The sequence below is a fragment of the Aphis gossypii genome, chromosome 2, assembly GCF_020184175.1.
Source record: "Aphis gossypii isolate Hap1 chromosome 2, ASM2018417v2, whole genome shotgun sequence".
In the NCBI taxonomy this organism is placed as follows: domain Eukaryota; kingdom Metazoa; phylum Arthropoda; class Insecta; order Hemiptera; family Aphididae; genus Aphis; species Aphis gossypii.
In genome coordinates, this window is record NC_065531.1 from 76,383,008 (window position 1) to 76,398,742 (window position 15,735).

The 15,735-nt window shown below is 25.4% G+C and overlaps 5 protein-coding genes across 7 annotated transcripts in view; 2 read left to right on the forward strand and 3 right to left on the reverse strand.

Annotated features, from left to right (window-relative positions):
* LOC114132681 (semaphorin-1A) overlaps positions 1 to 15,647 on the reverse strand; it is a 234,473-nt gene extending 218,826 nt beyond the window's left edge. The window contains exon 1 of one of the 2 annotated variants that reach the window (XM_050202248.1): positions 15,643 to 15,647. The gene's annotated coding sequence lies outside the window, so the exon portion shown is untranslated. Of the gene's footprint in view, positions 1 to 5,706; positions 5,712 to 15,642 lie in introns of those variants that run through there. The other variant, XM_050202247.1, reaches the window with a different exon arrangement.
* Positions 37 to 2,221, reverse strand: LOC114124702 (eukaryotic translation initiation factor 4E type 2-like). 2 transcript variants are annotated; one of them, XM_027988044.2, is made up of 5 exons: positions 2,057 to 2,221; positions 1,926 to 1,995; positions 621 to 863; positions 386 to 538; positions 37 to 319 (listed from the first exon to the last, which is right to left on the reverse strand). In XM_027988044.2, the coding sequence occupies exons 1-5, from the start codon at positions 2,074 to 2,076 to the stop codon at positions 155 to 157; spliced, it is 651 nt and encodes a 216-aa protein (XP_027843845.1). In that variant the 5' UTR covers positions 2,077 to 2,221; the 3' UTR covers positions 37 to 154. The 2 variants fall into 2 exon arrangements, with proteins under 2 accessions (XP_027843845.1, XP_050058210.1); XM_050202253.1 differs by lacking the exons at positions 1,926 to 1,995; positions 2,057 to 2,221 and adding an exon at positions 1,533 to 1,595.
* On the forward strand, positions 2,282 to 5,512 carry LOC114124710 (cilia- and flagella-associated protein 58-like). Its single transcript, XM_027988056.2, has 8 exons — positions 2,282 to 2,877; positions 2,940 to 3,066; positions 3,177 to 3,632; positions 3,862 to 4,032; positions 4,138 to 4,352; positions 4,415 to 4,613; positions 4,925 to 5,074; positions 5,138 to 5,512. The coding sequence occupies exons 1-8, from the start codon at positions 2,396 to 2,398 to the stop codon at positions 5,177 to 5,179; spliced, it is 1,842 nt and encodes a 613-aa protein (XP_027843857.2). The 5' UTR covers positions 2,282 to 2,395; the 3' UTR covers positions 5,180 to 5,512.
* Positions 8,280 to 9,304, forward strand: LOC114124693 (mitochondrial pyruvate carrier 1). The gene is made up of 3 exons (XM_027988036.2): positions 8,280 to 8,561; positions 8,641 to 8,741; positions 8,807 to 9,304. Exons 1-3 carry the CDS (start codon positions 8,494 to 8,496, stop codon positions 8,980 to 8,982), a joined length of 345 nt encoding a protein of 114 aa, XP_027843837.2. The 5' UTR covers positions 8,280 to 8,493; the 3' UTR covers positions 8,983 to 9,304.
* On the reverse strand, positions 10,138 to 14,499 carry LOC114124699 (uncharacterized). The gene is made up of 14 exons (XM_027988041.2): positions 13,759 to 14,499; positions 13,540 to 13,677; positions 13,356 to 13,474; positions 13,130 to 13,274; positions 12,927 to 13,056; positions 12,688 to 12,856; positions 12,442 to 12,622; positions 12,261 to 12,378; positions 11,956 to 12,196; positions 11,724 to 11,880; positions 11,528 to 11,659; positions 11,212 to 11,329; positions 10,866 to 11,023; positions 10,138 to 10,794 (listed from the first exon to the last, which is right to left on the reverse strand). Exons 1-14 carry the CDS (start codon positions 14,247 to 14,249, stop codon positions 10,689 to 10,691), a joined length of 2,403 nt encoding a protein of 800 aa, XP_027843842.2. The 5' UTR covers positions 14,250 to 14,499; the 3' UTR covers positions 10,138 to 10,688.
* Positions 15,648 to 15,735: the final 88 nt, after the last annotated feature.

The following is a 15,735-nucleotide window of genomic DNA, read 5'->3' on the forward strand; positions in this document are numbered from 1 at the left end:
TATCAAACATTGGATAATTGGGTTTTGTAAAAAAAATTGTAAATAATAAATTGTATTTTTTTTTATATATATATGTATAATTAATATTTAATTAGCTTTTTTCATTAAAGAATTTTTTTTATGAACAATTCATGTTGGTTTTATTCAGTGTAATTTACATCTTATAAACACTAGATACCGATTTGATACTTTCATTATGTGTTTTATATTCTAGAATTGTATTGGGTGGCAAATTTAATACTCTGCGTAGTGTATCTCTTATTCTGTTAGTAGCCCCTTGATCATATGAAGTTTTGTTCCAAATTGATATTATATCTTCCTAAGATAGACAAGTTTAATTATTAAATATGTAAATATTTTAATAGAATAGATGTGTTTAACTTACTTGAAATCTCAATGAAACAACAGCTCCACATATCTCATCACCCACCATAAACTGTTCACCTAACATCGCTAAAATGAGATTCTCCCAGCACCTTGATGCTAAGCCTTTACGTATTCGTAAAACCCATTTTCCACCCCTGGCATTTGATTCATCCTAAAAATTAAAAATAAACAAGAAATTACTTTAATTTTTTTTCATTAGTTTGTTGAATAAATTAATGTCACCAATACTTTACCTCCCACATTGGTTTGATTCCGACTTTAAATAAATGGAATTCACTGTGTGATTGTAAGGCACACGGCCTTACCATATGACTATATATTGTCCAAAATTGTTCAACTGAACCAAACCTTGCTAGATATTTAAGATTTTGGTCATAACTAGGGGTGTTTCCTGGCTTACCGGGGAATCTACGACTAAACCAAAACCAATATTGATGTTGAAGTTTATGATCTCCAGAAGGTATTGACAATGGTATCTAGACAGAATTTAAAAAAATATATTAAAATGAGGTTTGTTTAAAATATTTTCTTTAATTAAACAAAAATTATTAAGTGGCAAATTATATAGTTATATTTAATATTGGAACTAATAATTTAAAGCTTATTTTTAAATTGTTGTTTACTTGTTTCCATAAGTAATTAAATAAAAAATAATAAGTTTATGTTAGATTAAATTTGTATCTGATATAATTTTAGTAACTTTTATACTATCAATTATTTAGAATGTTCAAATGAATAATTAAAACATATATACTTGATAATTTTTTTTTAAATGTATTTATATTAGTTCATAAATTCGTAATATGTTTAGAGTTCTGAACTTAATTTTTATTAGAAATTATAGAAATTATAATTAATAATCATAATCATCAAGTAAAATATTATTTAAAAAACCCAAGATAAAAATATATTTATTTATTTATTAAACAATATTAACGAATATTTTTTAACAAATTACTTTTGAGGTTATAACTAAGTACCTTTTCTATTATATTTTTATTATTGACACTATTTAAAATATGATAAATCTTAATTTAAAACCTTAAACCAATTAAATACAGAATAAATTAATGTTTTACTATGGTACAATTTTATCAATTTATTTAAAAATCTAAATTAGTAGTTAGAGGAGTAAATAATCTTACCCATAATACATTTGAATTTAACTTTAAGTAAACAAAAGTTAATATCATAAATAACCTACATAAATGTAGAAAATCTAACTTTTTATTTTGATTGTTCGGTAAGTTACACTTAGGTCAAAAGAGAAAAACCACTTTAATATACTAACTATATTGTTCAGACCTGCATTGTTAAAAAAAATAAAATAAATAAAACGATATGCATCACTAACTCACTAACTAAATCTTATTTATAATACTTTGACCATATTCAATACACATGTTATTGACACAATCAGATGTGTAAATGTGTACTGAAATCATTTCAATAAAATAATAATAATTCATATTGTTTTGATAATATTTTACATAAACTACGAATCTATAATTAAATGATAATAAACATTTTATACTAACATTAATTAATTTGTCAGCAAGCGTCATATCTTTGGATGTAGTGTTCTCATCTTCACTCACAGTTTTCGATCTAAAATTAAATACATCACATTTTCATATTTAAAAACAATTATATTAATCATAATACTAACCCTTCAAATTTACTAGCCATAGTATTTTAATTAAATGCAATAATAATAAGGTTTATTCAACTATTTCAAATATTTACAAAATAATATGGAACTCAAATATTCACAAAATTCACATTTCACAATGGTTTGAACACGTTATCACGGAAATGCTCGATTTTTAGTTTATCGTGTGTTGTGGCGATGTAAACAAAAAAAAAAAAACCAATGATAAGCGGTAACAGTAAATTAATGTTTGATTGTATTATTGTAGGTATGTAATGATTTCAAAATTTTAGTACTTTGAAAGTTCTATTTTTAAATAATTATGACAATAGACTTATCGCTACGAAATTATCAATTATGAGTGATTCTTGTAGTGAAAATACTGACTTCTTAGTGTCATTGCCGTCAGATTTCTTTCAAGTCCACTCTTCAGATAGTGAAAGTGAAACGTTAGAAGACGCAGTCACTGAAGAGTTGTCGATCAGCTCAAATAGTTTCAAAGGCGTAATTGACAATTTAGTAACAAACTTAGATACTTTATCACATCAAATTAATGAAATTGAACAAATGGAAACTAGCTATATAAGCAATGGTTTATCCAGTCCTCTTAGTGCTTCCTCACCTCTAAAACGAAATGCTGAAAGAAAATTAAACTATAGTTCAATTGATTCCCTAATGCATGAAATGGTGAATACTTATGAGTACAATGATAAGTTATTAAGAAATGTAGGTAATGGTCAAGCTCAACGTAATGTGAGTTTTCAAGAAAAAGATGTAAGATCTCCAGTTAAAACCAAAGAACCTATTTCCGATGGATTAGATGATAACAAATTACAGAGGTATTTAATTTATTAATTTGTAATTTTTTTATTATTTTTATATAATATACTTTTTATTTAAGTTTATGTGATGACTTGGAAAATGTAACTCCACGTGTAACTACAGCTTTAAATGATTACCAAAAATTGGATTCTGTTTCAAAAGAAAATTTGTGGTTGAAACTCGGAAAAGAAATTTATCGTAGACAAGTAAATATATTTTTTAATTTTTTTTTTTTTTGATACTTTATTACTAATACATTTTAAAATACTTTTAATGATGTAACAATACATTTTTTGATATTTATTAAATGTTACAGAATATAGAAAAAAAAGTTATAGATTTAGAAGAAAAGTTAACAAATTATGAAAAAAGAATGGTTGAATATAAAGAAGTTGATTGCCAAAAAAATAATCTACTTGATGATCTTGCTGCACGGTCTGCTATGATTTTAAGTCAGGTTAGAGCATATAGTACAATCAATGAAAAAATCAACAGAGATTTACAATCTGAGCGCAAGAATAAAAAGGAAATTTTGGAAGCAATGAAGGAAAAAATTGAACATTATAAAAATGATACGGCTAAAGCTATTTCTCGAAGTAATTCTTATAAAGCTCGAACAGAAAATGCTGAAAAAAAATTAAATGAGTTATTAATTAAATGCCAAAAAGTAGAAGAACAAACAAAACAATTACAACTAAGTATTGAAAAAAAAAATGAAGAAAATGAAAGACTTCAAAATGAATTGGTTAAATTACAAGAAAAAAATAAAAACGTGAGTTTAAATGAAGTAGAATTGCTTAATGCGTCATCAAAGAAACTACATAATTTAGTCACAATAATTGATAGGTTGTACAAAATTATATAAATAATTATAGAAAATACAACTAAAACTTTATATTGTATAACCAATATAGCATGTTAAGCAATGACGTATTAAACAATTTCTACTGTAGTAATTTAAAAATAATATTAAGTATAAAATCAAATGTTTAATTTTCTAGATAAGTGAAAAGTGCAATAGATCAATAAATAAGTGTAGTGAATTAGAGAAAGAAGTATTAGTATTAAATCAAGAAAAAAAAGTACTATGTGAGAAAACATTAAAATATGATCAGCTTTTAGACCAAAAGCGTAGAATTGAAGACATTGTGGATCAATTGAAAAATACTGAGGTATTTAAATTATTATCTTAAGAGTAATTAGGATTTAATAAAAAAATATTAAAATGTTTTTATTAATAGTATTATTATAATAAATTTGTAAATGTTGTTTTCTAGGCACAAACTGCAGAAGAACTTAATGCAGCAAAAGAAGAACTCAAAACTGTAAAAAATGATTTAAAAGGTTTTTATCAAAAACAATTAGATGCTATGCTGGCAGAAAAAGTATCTGATTATCAACGTAAATTAGATGGAATTGTTCAAATTACTAATGAGGAAAATAAATTGATAAAACTTCAAATGAATAACCAAATAATTAATTTTAAAGAACGGTTAGAAAAACTTCCAAATTGCTTTTAAAATAAAAATAATTAAAAAAATGTCTGATATTTAGGTATGAAAAAGAAAAGGCACAACTAAATTCCAAACACAAAGAAGAATTGGAACATTTTGAAGAACTTTTAAAAGATAAATTAGAATGTATTTCCTCATTAGAAAAACGTTTAGAAGCTGAAGTTCAAGAAAAACGACAATTAGTTAAAAGTGTAATGGGTGTAGTAAAAAATGTGAACATTGATAGTCAATCAAATTCAGTAAGTAAAAAGCTGATTTTACCTACTTGAACCATAATGTTTTTTTATAATATTTTACATAATATAGATATATATGCAGGGCTAGTGCAAGCAAATTTTTATGTGTAGGCAAAGATCAAAATCGCCACCTCTTGTTTTATAATTTTTTCTTATATGCCGCCTCTATATACAAATACAAATTTTTCCGCCGTAGGCTTGGGCCTACGTTGCTTACGTTCATAACCGGCCCTGTATATATGTATTAATTAGTATTAATATGTATTCTTAATAGTTATGAACAATAAATTATTAACATTTTTGTAATATTTCAGAAATTAACTAATGATATTAAATATCCAAGAAAACACTCTAATAATAATAGTAATTCATCTTCAAAATTAGAAGATGATTTTTCGTTTTTTGAACAAGAGCATTTATTGCACCAAGTGACTCCAACAGAGTTAAGAAAACATATTGAAATTGTAAGTGAAGTATATAATATTTATTATTTCTTAAGAACTAAACAATTTTAATGTTTTTTTCAGCTTTTAAATAAATACCCAGGAAACCCTTTGTCACAAAAATGAACATTTCATCATATTATAACTATTGTTTATTTGAGTACTGCATAAAATTTCCAACTATATGTACATACACGTTTTGTTCCTTCAAATATTTCTTTATTCTAATGTATAAAATTATATAATTTATATATACAATTATTGTAATAGCTTTTAGATAAATTATTATATGTACCTTTATATAACTTTTTAAATTTTATAATAAATGTTTTCTCTTTTTTTTTTATGATCATTGTCAATCAAAATATTATTTTTCAATACTAGTAAAAATAAGTTAAATTATAGTATAATTATATTTATTATAAGTACATTAAAAATAAAATGTATATTCTATTTTTATGTATTATTAATTTTGTGGTGAAAATATAACATTTAATACGAGTATTTATACAATTTACTTATATTATTTAGAGTATTAATTTCTTAAAATATGAAACATTAAATAATAACTACTAGAACATAATTTATTTGATACTGTACTAAAATACTGGATGCCGTGTTACCATAATTAGAGTTAAAATGTGCTTTTTTAATTGATTTTCAAATATTTTATTACCAATTTTACAAATCAGCTAGATATTTTTAAATATAATTTTATAAGTTATAAGTAAAACATGTTTAATATGTAGTAGTAGTAAACAGTTAAATATTCAGAGAAGTTTTTTTTGTTATAAAGTAGGAGTTGGGTGTTATTCACCAGCCTTAATTGTAATTGATACAACTTAGGTCACTGTAATGGACACTGAGAAGTTATGTTAAATTTTAAATTAAAATGTAAAATGAAAAACAATTTTGAGAAGATGGTTTACACTAACAATTATTTTTTGTACCATAAATATAACAATTTTTCAAACTAAAGTTTAAATACCAATTTTAGTCTTTGAATACTCGTATAATTTTGTACAATAAATTCCTATACCCAATATGCATTATAAAGGTGATTATTCATGGAATTAAATAATGTTAATAAATCCACATCATGGATATTTTTTAATAATTTGTATGTTGTATGTCCCTAATTATAAATTACTAAATAAATATAAATATAAATATATAAGTTAGCTACTGCAATACTGCATCAATATAAAAAAAAAACAACCAGGACCAGGGTAAACGCCAGAAGGACCACTAGGCGCTAGCCTATGTTAATACTGGCTCTAATCGAATATATTATACAATTTATACACTATATTATTAAATAATAAGTTACTCAAAAATTTTCCGCGATTTGATTAAATGAATTGATATTGATGCTATTAAACTTATATAGACATGAAGGTAATGTACGTAGAGGTCATTGATATAATGGTCGAAGTACCGAGACGTATAGATATTGTTTTATAATGTAAATTTTAATAATATATACGTGTTTATATAGTATTAAAAGTACATAAAATAAAAAGTAAAGTATGAATAGTAATATAGTATGATATTTATGAACATTTTTCACACCCCTCCTTAAAATGTTATTATGCATTCGCTCCTAGAAGCATCAAAACAAAATAACTTATTTCTGTTCAGGGCATAGTTTATTTAAATATTCTAAATACTTAATTTGGCGAAAACGTTACTATCTAAATAGGATTAGTATATTATACGTATTATGTAAACAAATCGATACGTTTTGTATACTCCTTTTATAGGTAAATTACTCCCATAGTAGCCGAGTCCTACGTGGTTTCTATGAAGCTCTTTGATGAATTTCGACACCTAAAATGGCAAGGAAAGTTCATTTTGAATTACTATCAGACGCTGTCAATCCAAAATAAAATTACCATAACTGAGATAATATTGATCAGAGACACTAGATAGACTACAGAGAAAATATGTGACAAAAATTAATGTCTGTGCTCAATGTGCTCAACCATGATTGAAAAAGATTTCTTTCTAACCATGCTATGCATAATATAGGAGCTTTGTAAATTTTGTAGGATGAACACATCGTCACTGTTTGACGACCAGAAATATCTTGTTAGATTTAAAGTTTTGATCTACACTGGAGAAATGATTTGCATTTTACAACCAATGTTTTAACAAGCTTTTTACTAAGGATACAAATTAATTCAATAATTAGAATAATAAATACTAGACACCCGACTAGACGGTAATATTTTGTTTATATATTTAATTAGTTGATTTTTTTTTATTTATTATTACACAAGGCAGTAATAATAATAGTAATAGTAATAATAGTGGTAAACTAAAACTACTAAAGTAGATCCATTTCAATGGTAGCATTATACAGGTAAATATTTTCTGAATTTAGATCATCTACTAAGACACAAAGTCAGGACTAAAAGGCGTTTTTAGCAGGCAACTAAATGTGCATAACTACTTTTGTGTGTACTGTGTACGAAATACACGGTTCATCTTACGAACGCGCTTCGATTTACACTTCAATATTAAATTGACACTACTTGAAATATTCACAAAATATTTATATTACAAGAACTATTAGTCTGAGTATTCATCGAAAAAAAATCAAATGATGTTTGTAATAAATAGATCAAGAAGAGCTCAAAAAATTTGAAAATATACAATTTATTGAAAATGCTTGCTAACCCTTCTTCCATTTTGACATCTCAAAACTCAAAAGAATCAACTAAATTTAATTTTCTATCAGATACCAACTATCACCTATAAAGTTGAAGAACCAGGTATTTTTGTCTATACTATTACAAAAAGAAATAGGTATTGTAAAATTAATTATATCATATTAATTATATATTCATCAAATAATGAATCTAAAACAAAAATAATAAGGTAAAAAGAACATTATTAATTAATAATTGTACACAATAATACAATATTATTTAAAATATCACCTATTCGGCTACTCAATACTCATAAACACATAAAAAAATTCATCATTGATATGCTAATCGCTTATAGTCTTATACTTTAAAGGTCCATGTTTATAGTTCATAGTTCACTTAGCTGATAAGATTTTGATTTTGTGACGTCATTTATCATGCGTATCATGGAATAATTTATTTAACACAATCGTTGATACCTAAACAATATATATTATCGCCAACCACCAAGACAAGACAAGTATCAAATTTAATCTTTTTTTAAGTCTTGATTATCAACTTATTATCATAGTTTAACAGAAAAAAATTGTTTTCAGTTTTTATTCTATAGGTTCAAGTTCTGAACCAGACGTTGACCTCTAGAACTTCCAATAAAACATTTTTTTCAATTGAATATTATTAGTTTCACGAATCACTCATCGGTCTAACCTTCAAAACATTAGACTTCTTCAAGTTAAAAAACTCATACATACATTATAATTTTTAAATTACTAAGTACAAAATAATATGGCTTCCATGGGTAAAAAATTGTTTGAACAACTCAAAAGTAAAGAATTCCGTACTTATTTAATGAGGTAAAATTAATTAATTGCTTATAATTTTTAACGAGTGCAGCAATTGAAATAAGTATGCCTATTTTTTTTATTATTTTAGTACTCATTTTTGGGGTCCAATAGCAAATTGGGGTATACCAATAGCAGCACTATCGGATGTTAGAAAAGATCCTGAATTAATTAGCGGTAAAATGACTGGAGGTAATAAATTTATTTTTAATTCAATTTTGTATTGAAATTGCAATAATTTATGATTTTTCCTACAGCGTTATGCTTATATTCAATGGCATTCATGAGATTTGCGTGGAAAGTCCAACCACGTAATATGCTTTTGTTCGCTTGTCATGCAACCAATGAAGTAGCTCAAGTGATCCAACTTTCAAGATTCATTAACTATAATTATTTATCCAACAAAAAAGATAAAAGTAATGAATTAGCTTAATTATTCCATTTTTTATTTTTGTATACGAGAGTACTATATAATTTAATTTTTAAATCAAAATTTCAATGTGATAGCTTTCTGTAACATGCATTTATAGAAATGCATATCAACTGTGACATACTGACATCCACTTGTCATTATTGTTAACAAATGTTGACAATAAATGTAGATCATGTATTCATATTATTTGCTCATTTTTGTACAATGAGATATACTTGGCTGTTTATACGATTATAAATTGAACGTGTATACTTTAATTTTAAGTATTTTTTCTTTATAATACCGTTATTTATTTTTAATAAATTATAATTGTAGCCTCTAATTCATAGTTTTGAAATTGATTATTTGCAATGAACTTAAACCTGAGATGTGTTTTACATCTATATTGTGTTTAATAATAAATATAATTATTATTTACTATTATTTATATACAGAAAGGAAAAAGACACAATTTACAATATAAGACTTATAATGTTTATTATTTAACGATTACTAATTGGTAAAGTATTTATTCACTAGGATTTAAACTTTTCAACATTAAATAATTTATGAATATTCTCAGAGATATCTGGGATGTTATAGTCAATTATGTACTTACACACACGTTATGATGATAATTGCAAAGAATAATTTATTATCAATATTTTGTAGGAGTGAAAACAAAAAAAAAACAATACTTGTATTGCATATAATTTTGAAAATAAGATAACGGATGTTAATAAATAAACAATTATTGCTTGCAAAATATATTTTAATCAATTAATAATGTAGATTTCAGGATACAATTATCTATATAAATGGAATAAATTTTGTTCTATTCATTTGTATCTTCTATCTAAGCATATAAGTATACTAAGTATACAATTACTTAATGGCATTCATGTAATATGTTATCTAGAGTGTACTATGTAACACATAAGTAAATTATTATGATTCATTTTAAACAAAAAAAAATAAAAATTGTGCTGCTTAAAAATTTTCAACTAATTTTATATTATACTTAATTTATTTTAAAACATTGTTTTTAATATTATATTAAACATTTTAATGATTTATTAATAAACAGTTAAATAATGATTTGTATTGTATTATGTAATAACTGTTGTATGCAGTGTGTAAAATATATTATAATTTATATAGTACTAGTATAGTCTCTATATATAGTAGATCGCATATTGCATGAATGCTCACATGATTATAAACAAAATATAAAATGTAAAAATGGTACTTAAAATATTATCTTACAACAATTAAAATACTGATGTGTTTCCAATGTTAAAAATTAGAATATTATATAAAAATTAAAAACTTAATTATTAACATTTACATAGTTAATATTACTATTTGATCACATTTAATGGACGGATTTAGTTTGAACTTAACATAATATGCATTATAATTGTCAGTTACAGATTATGATAAAAATAAAGTAAAATATTCATTTAAAGAAAGTACTAATAAAAATAAAATTTATGCAATCTTATAAAAATATCAGACCTATAATATATATAAAAACTTAATTCTATTTGGAATATTAATGTCAAATTAATTTATGAGTTTCAAATAAGAGATTCAGTCAAAATAGATTGAAAAATTAAAAATAAAATATTTGAAGGGTTATAACTTTGGGTCATTTATAAATATCAATTTAACACATTAAATAATATATTTTTGATAGAACACATCAGTCGTAATTTGAATACTATCTATTTAGCCCACATTAATAAACTACACAAAACTAATATCATAACGTAAAAAACATTACTAAGAGGAAGTGCAGCTCCAGCTATACGACATTTGAAAGTATCATACCTATGAAAAACCATAAAATGTTAGGAATACTCTTTGAATATACTAATTGAGCATAAAAAAAATATAAATACCTAGTTTTATTGTTATGTAACATGTGCATAAACTCATCTTCCATCATTTGGCCGTCAAAATAAGTGAAATCTTCCTCCTCAAATGGAAATTCATAACCTTGTATACATTCGCATTTGTAACCACCAGTGTCATAACCACGCCCTTGTATTGGTACACACTGAAATATGATTTTTGTTAAGTCAAGTATTATAAAAACTAATATAAATTAAGATGTAGAATAAAGTATTTATTTTTATATTGATATTTAAAATAAATTGTCAATCTATAACAAATGCTTTTGAAATTTATTTTATGTAAACACTTTATCCTGCATTTTTTTAGATTATCAACAATATGTTTTCATACATATGAACTGCGTTGATCGCATTTATGTGTTCCTTTAAATGCGTTGGGTTCATAAAATTTTTGAGGACACTGATTTATGTCCAAATTCAAAAGTGGCATAGTAACTGTAATTGCTCCTCTGAAAATAACATATACATTTCATTAAATTAAATTAAATTTTAAATTCTATTGAAGAGTATGGTATATTAAATACAAATAAGATGTAGTACAATAAACAAGAAACAAGTTAAAATACTTATTTATAGCTTAAAATACAGTTTAAATATTGAAATAAAAACCAACTTTGATAATAGGTCAATTCATTAATAGAACTTACTTAAATTCTAATTTAACTTTAAGACTATCCCAGCCAAAGAAAGGAACAGCATAACGAATGAACCAATCTTTTGCAGGACCATTACAATCGTAATAAGGAGCTGACCAATAACCATGATCCAAATTTGCAGCTCTAAAATTTAATTTCAGTTTTGTATGAATAAAATTATATTTGTATTTGTTAGTTAGTTAATTACTTGTAAAAGGTAGGGTAATATTCAAATTTGTTCAAATGACCTCCTTCTTCAGTATAACGTAATTTTAACTTGACATAAAACTTTTCTAAACTATCAAAATTAGTGGACCAACGTTGTTTTGTAAAAGTAAACCATTCTTTATTTGTATATACTTCATCTAAACATTTAAATAACCATTACATTAATATAAAATAATAAATTAGGTATGTATGAAATAATAATATTAACTTGCCAGACTTGTTTAATCTGGCTAAATCTTCAACAAAGACCTTACGACCATAATTTACTGTTTTATAAGCGTATGGAGCAAACAGAGTACGGTTAGGAAATTTATTTGTATCCCAAAATATACCAGCTGACCAAATTTTAAAATCAGCCATTACAATAGCTAATGCTTCTCCAATCATTTGATCTTCAGATAAATGCTTGTCAGCCAATCGGGTACCAGAGTAAACCTCTTTTGGATCAGATATCTGAAAAAAGTATTTATTGAATAAATATAAATAAAAATGTTTTATAAGTACAAAAATAAGTTACTTGTAAAAATGCGCTAATAAAATTAGCAAGGCGAACAGCCATTTTAGCTTCATTGGCAAATTGCTGATGTGCTCCAAATCCATAGTCACCTAAAAGTTGTAAGTCTTCTTTACGATAACTAAAAATTCAAAAAATTAATATAATCAATTTAGATGTTTAAATGTTTTAGAGAATGTTTTACTTATGGCAATTATTTTGATTTATTCCTCGTATGGAATTGATAACTTCATGGATATTGATATGTGAATCTTTTACAGATCCTAATCCCGGTGTAAAGTTTTTGTATTCAGAATTTTTTTCTAAATATTGCTCACGAAGATATGGATCCATTTGGCTTGGAAAAACAATTTTACTTTGAAGCCCTTAAATGAAAATGATTTATATAAGCAAATTTATTTGGTTTTAGATTCATATTAAAATAACATACATCCAATCCGTTTACAGTCAAATACTCCACTGTAATACTGTTCAAGCGTTGCCCGTTCTATAATTTCTCCAAGGAATGGACGGCGAACTGTATTTCCTAATCGATAACCAGGTAAACATCGACATTGATATCCACCTCGCCGAAAACCCCATCCATCCAATGGTTCACACTATAAATATATATATAAATGTTATTAATTTATTATAATTAATTCTTAACAATATTTACAAATCACTTACTAGAGTAGTTTCTTCTTTACATTTTGCCGTATCTGCAAAACGGTTAGGTCCAGAATTTCCTGCACTTATAGGACATTGATTAATGTCTATTCGCTCAAAATCCATTTCTATTACTGATACAGCTGTATAACTGAATAATTAACATATTATCACATATTAATATAATAATTCATAATAGTGATTAGTATCAAAAAAGAACTTACGTAGGGTATTCAACATGTCTAAATCCAGTATGTCGAGGATATATATCAGCAATTGGTACAACAGCTGCTACTAACCACTTGTTACTACGCCCACAATCAAAATATGGTCTTGTCCATTTGATCGGACCAGGAATATCATCAGCCCCTAATGCACAAAAAATATTATATTAACATCAAAATATTACAACATTTTTTGAATAAAATTGTTAAAAATATTAAAAATTACCTGGTGGCCCATGGAATGTGTGTGTTTCATTTGTGTTATTGGCATAACGAATTTCTACTTGGTAAGTAGTCTTAGTATCATGGCGTCCAACAACATTATCAGGAAGCCATTTTGAATACCTAAAAATATATTGTTTTTAAACTAATATATAATCATTCAAAGAATAAAACAAATAATTAATTACCATTCATTAGTTCCATAATGTTTCGACGTATAATCTTGTGTAAGACTTTCATTAGAAAATGCACCTAAATCTCTGACAGTAAATGTATTTAAGGTTGACATTTTTTCCAAATGTATAGGATCATTGAAATCATCAGCTCTAATTATTAATAAAAATTCAATATTCGAAATGTATTAACCATTACATTACATTCAATTAGTATAGATGAATTATAATTACCGAAATGTCCTGGGAGCAAAGTATGGAAATGTTTTATTGAAAAATCCTCTATAAGATGGTGAATAAGACATATTTGGTGCAAAATATATAGCACTGGCATTAATATGAGAATTAGCTGATACATCAGCAACTGTCGATAAGAAATAATACATCATACCCGGATCGTATGTATCATTAATTGCTGGTCGTATAAATCTAGCTTGTGATATATAACTAAAGAAAAATCCTCTATTTAATGCCATGTTGCTTAAATGCAGCAAAGCTGTACGATTGGGGAATACAGGATTTATCACGACATCTTTTATATCTGGTAAATGCGACACGGTGTCTTCGGGTAAATATATCTCACTCAGTGGTTGAAAACCACAGTTATCAGCATTTATTTTGTCTAACTTATGACGAATTTCATCCACTGCGTCTTTAGGTTGCCATTCATACTGAGCGTTCGTCCAGCAGACGAACATAAACAACAAATACGTTAGGTGAAACATTTTTTTTTGTTTAAGCGCTCTTTCAGACTTTTATACACATTTAAAAAAAAAAAAAAAAACTTTTACAGACAAAAAAAACTAATTGAAAATGAAAAACTTTAATTAAAACACTGGACGATTAACAAAACACGAATAACATTATGATTATTGATCACGAGTGTCGATGATGTTAATCATATTTTATTTTATAATTATAACTAATGTATCTTAAAAATTCGTCGTATACAGGTGTAGGAATTTTTAAATATAACTGGGTGGAGTTTTGTTTTGTTTGAATTGTTTTGTTTACATGTATCAAAGTTCTAGGTTATCAACAATTGATGTGATCCCTAATCAGCGACTTGTTGCTGACAGTGTAACCAAACTAAAATTATTTTTTTCATTTATAAAACCATTGATTAAATATTATATTTTTAATCAATGATGAAACGTACACCGCCATACTTAAAATCTATGCTTATAGGTAGGTAGTAGGTACTGCAAGAGAAATATTATAGGTATTAAAATATGTTTAGGTGTCCATCGAAACCAGAAGGTTTTTAAATTACATAATTGACTCAATAGACATGGATGGTGATTTCCTACACTTCGAGGTTTTAAGTTTCCCGGGAAAATCGTGTATCAATAATCAATATGCTTCATCTGTAATCTGTATTACTTACCAAGGTATTTTTAAACTTTCACTATTTCAAGTTTTAGCACATCCAAATTATTATTTAACGTGTTCAGTAAATGCTTAAGAATTAAGATTTATGATTTGATTTGTTTCAAAATGTGTACTATGGTATTTAAATAATAATAATTAAATTTAATACCTAGCTATTATTTATTAATCTGTAGGTAAAACTGTATAGAACTTCATTTATTTTTGACAATCATGTTTTTTGGATTATCCAATTTTTTATGTTAATATAGCATACAAAAAGTGCGGCCTTATCAGTTATTATTATAGTTCACACTTGAGACTGTGTTTTGACCTTTTAAAGATTCAAAGTATTCAACAATATTATATTTCTAGTTTAATAGTATTAGTTAGAATTATAAAAAAAAGTTGAATTCACTATAATAATTAAATAATAACAAGAAAATGTCTTTTAAGTGACTATAAAATCTATTGAAGACACATAAAAATATTAAATATATCAACAAGGCCGTAACAGAAAAAATATTTCGGGGAAGGTCCGACATTTTTTAAAATATATGTAAATACCTACTGCAGAACACTTGTCATTTTTACGTTTAAAGTATAAAATTTAATTATTATCGTTATTAAAAACATAAATCGTCGTAATAATATTCAATTTACATAATAGTTAATTATTTTCTAATAAAATATTTTCTACTTTTAAAAATTTCAAGAGGGGGGCCGGACCCATGAACCCCACTTACGGCCTTGATTTTCAATATCTACTTACATATAGTTGCATACTAATATAAACTTAATAATTTATTAGTACCATAGAATAAATAAATATTTCTGTAGATA

What these genes read in the sequence shown, in the direction of transcription:
- LOC114124702 (XM_027988044.2), bottom strand. Translation starts at nt 2,076, where the DNA reads ATGGCTAGTAAATTTGAAGG. An exon ending in GAATCAAACCAATGTGGGAG is followed by an intron (nt 539 to 620) that starts GTAAAGTATTGG and finishes TTTAATTTTTAG; the next exon opens with GATGAATCAAATGCCAGGGG. An exon ending in TTGTTTCATTGAGATTTCAA is followed by an intron (nt 320 to 385) that starts GTAAGTTAAACA and finishes TGTCTATCTTAG; the next exon opens with GAAGATATAATATCAATTTG.
- LOC114124710 (XM_027988056.2), top strand. Translation starts at nt 2,396, where the DNA reads ATGAGTGATTCTTGTAGTGAAAATACTGACTTCTTAGTGTCATTGCCG. An exon ending in AAGAAATTTATCGTAGACAA is followed by an intron (nt 3,067 to 3,176) that starts GTAAATATATTT and finishes TAAATGTTACAG; the next exon opens with AATATAGAAAAAAAAGTTAT. An exon ending in ATCAATTGAAAAATACTGAG is followed by an intron (nt 4,033 to 4,137) that starts GTATTTAAATTA and finishes GTTGTTTTCTAG; the next exon opens with GCACAAACTGCAGAAGAACT.
- LOC114124693 (XM_027988036.2), top strand. Translation starts at nt 8,494, where the DNA reads ATGGCTTCCATGGGTAAAAAATTGTTTGAACAACTCAAAAGTAAAGAA. An exon ending in TTCCGTACTTATTTAATGAG is followed by an intron (nt 8,562 to 8,640) that starts GTAAAATTAATT and finishes TTATTATTTTAG; the next exon opens with TACTCATTTTTGGGGTCCAA. An exon ending in TAGCGGTAAAATGACTGGAG is followed by an intron (nt 8,742 to 8,806) that starts GTAATAAATTTA and finishes TTTTTCCTACAG; the next exon opens with CGTTATGCTTATATTCAATG.
- LOC114124699 (XM_027988041.2), bottom strand. Translation starts at nt 14,249, where the DNA reads ATGTTTCACCTAACGTATTTGTTGTTTATGTTCGTCTGCTGGACGAAC. An exon ending in TATTACCCTACCTTTTACAA is followed by an intron (nt 11,660 to 11,723) that starts GTAATTAACTAA and finishes ATTAAATTTTAG; the next exon opens with AGCTGCAAATTTGGATCATG. An exon ending in GCGATCAACGCAGTTCATAT is followed by an intron (nt 11,024 to 11,211) that starts GTATGAAAACAT and finishes ATCATATTTCAG; the next exon opens with TGTGTACCAATACAAGGGCG.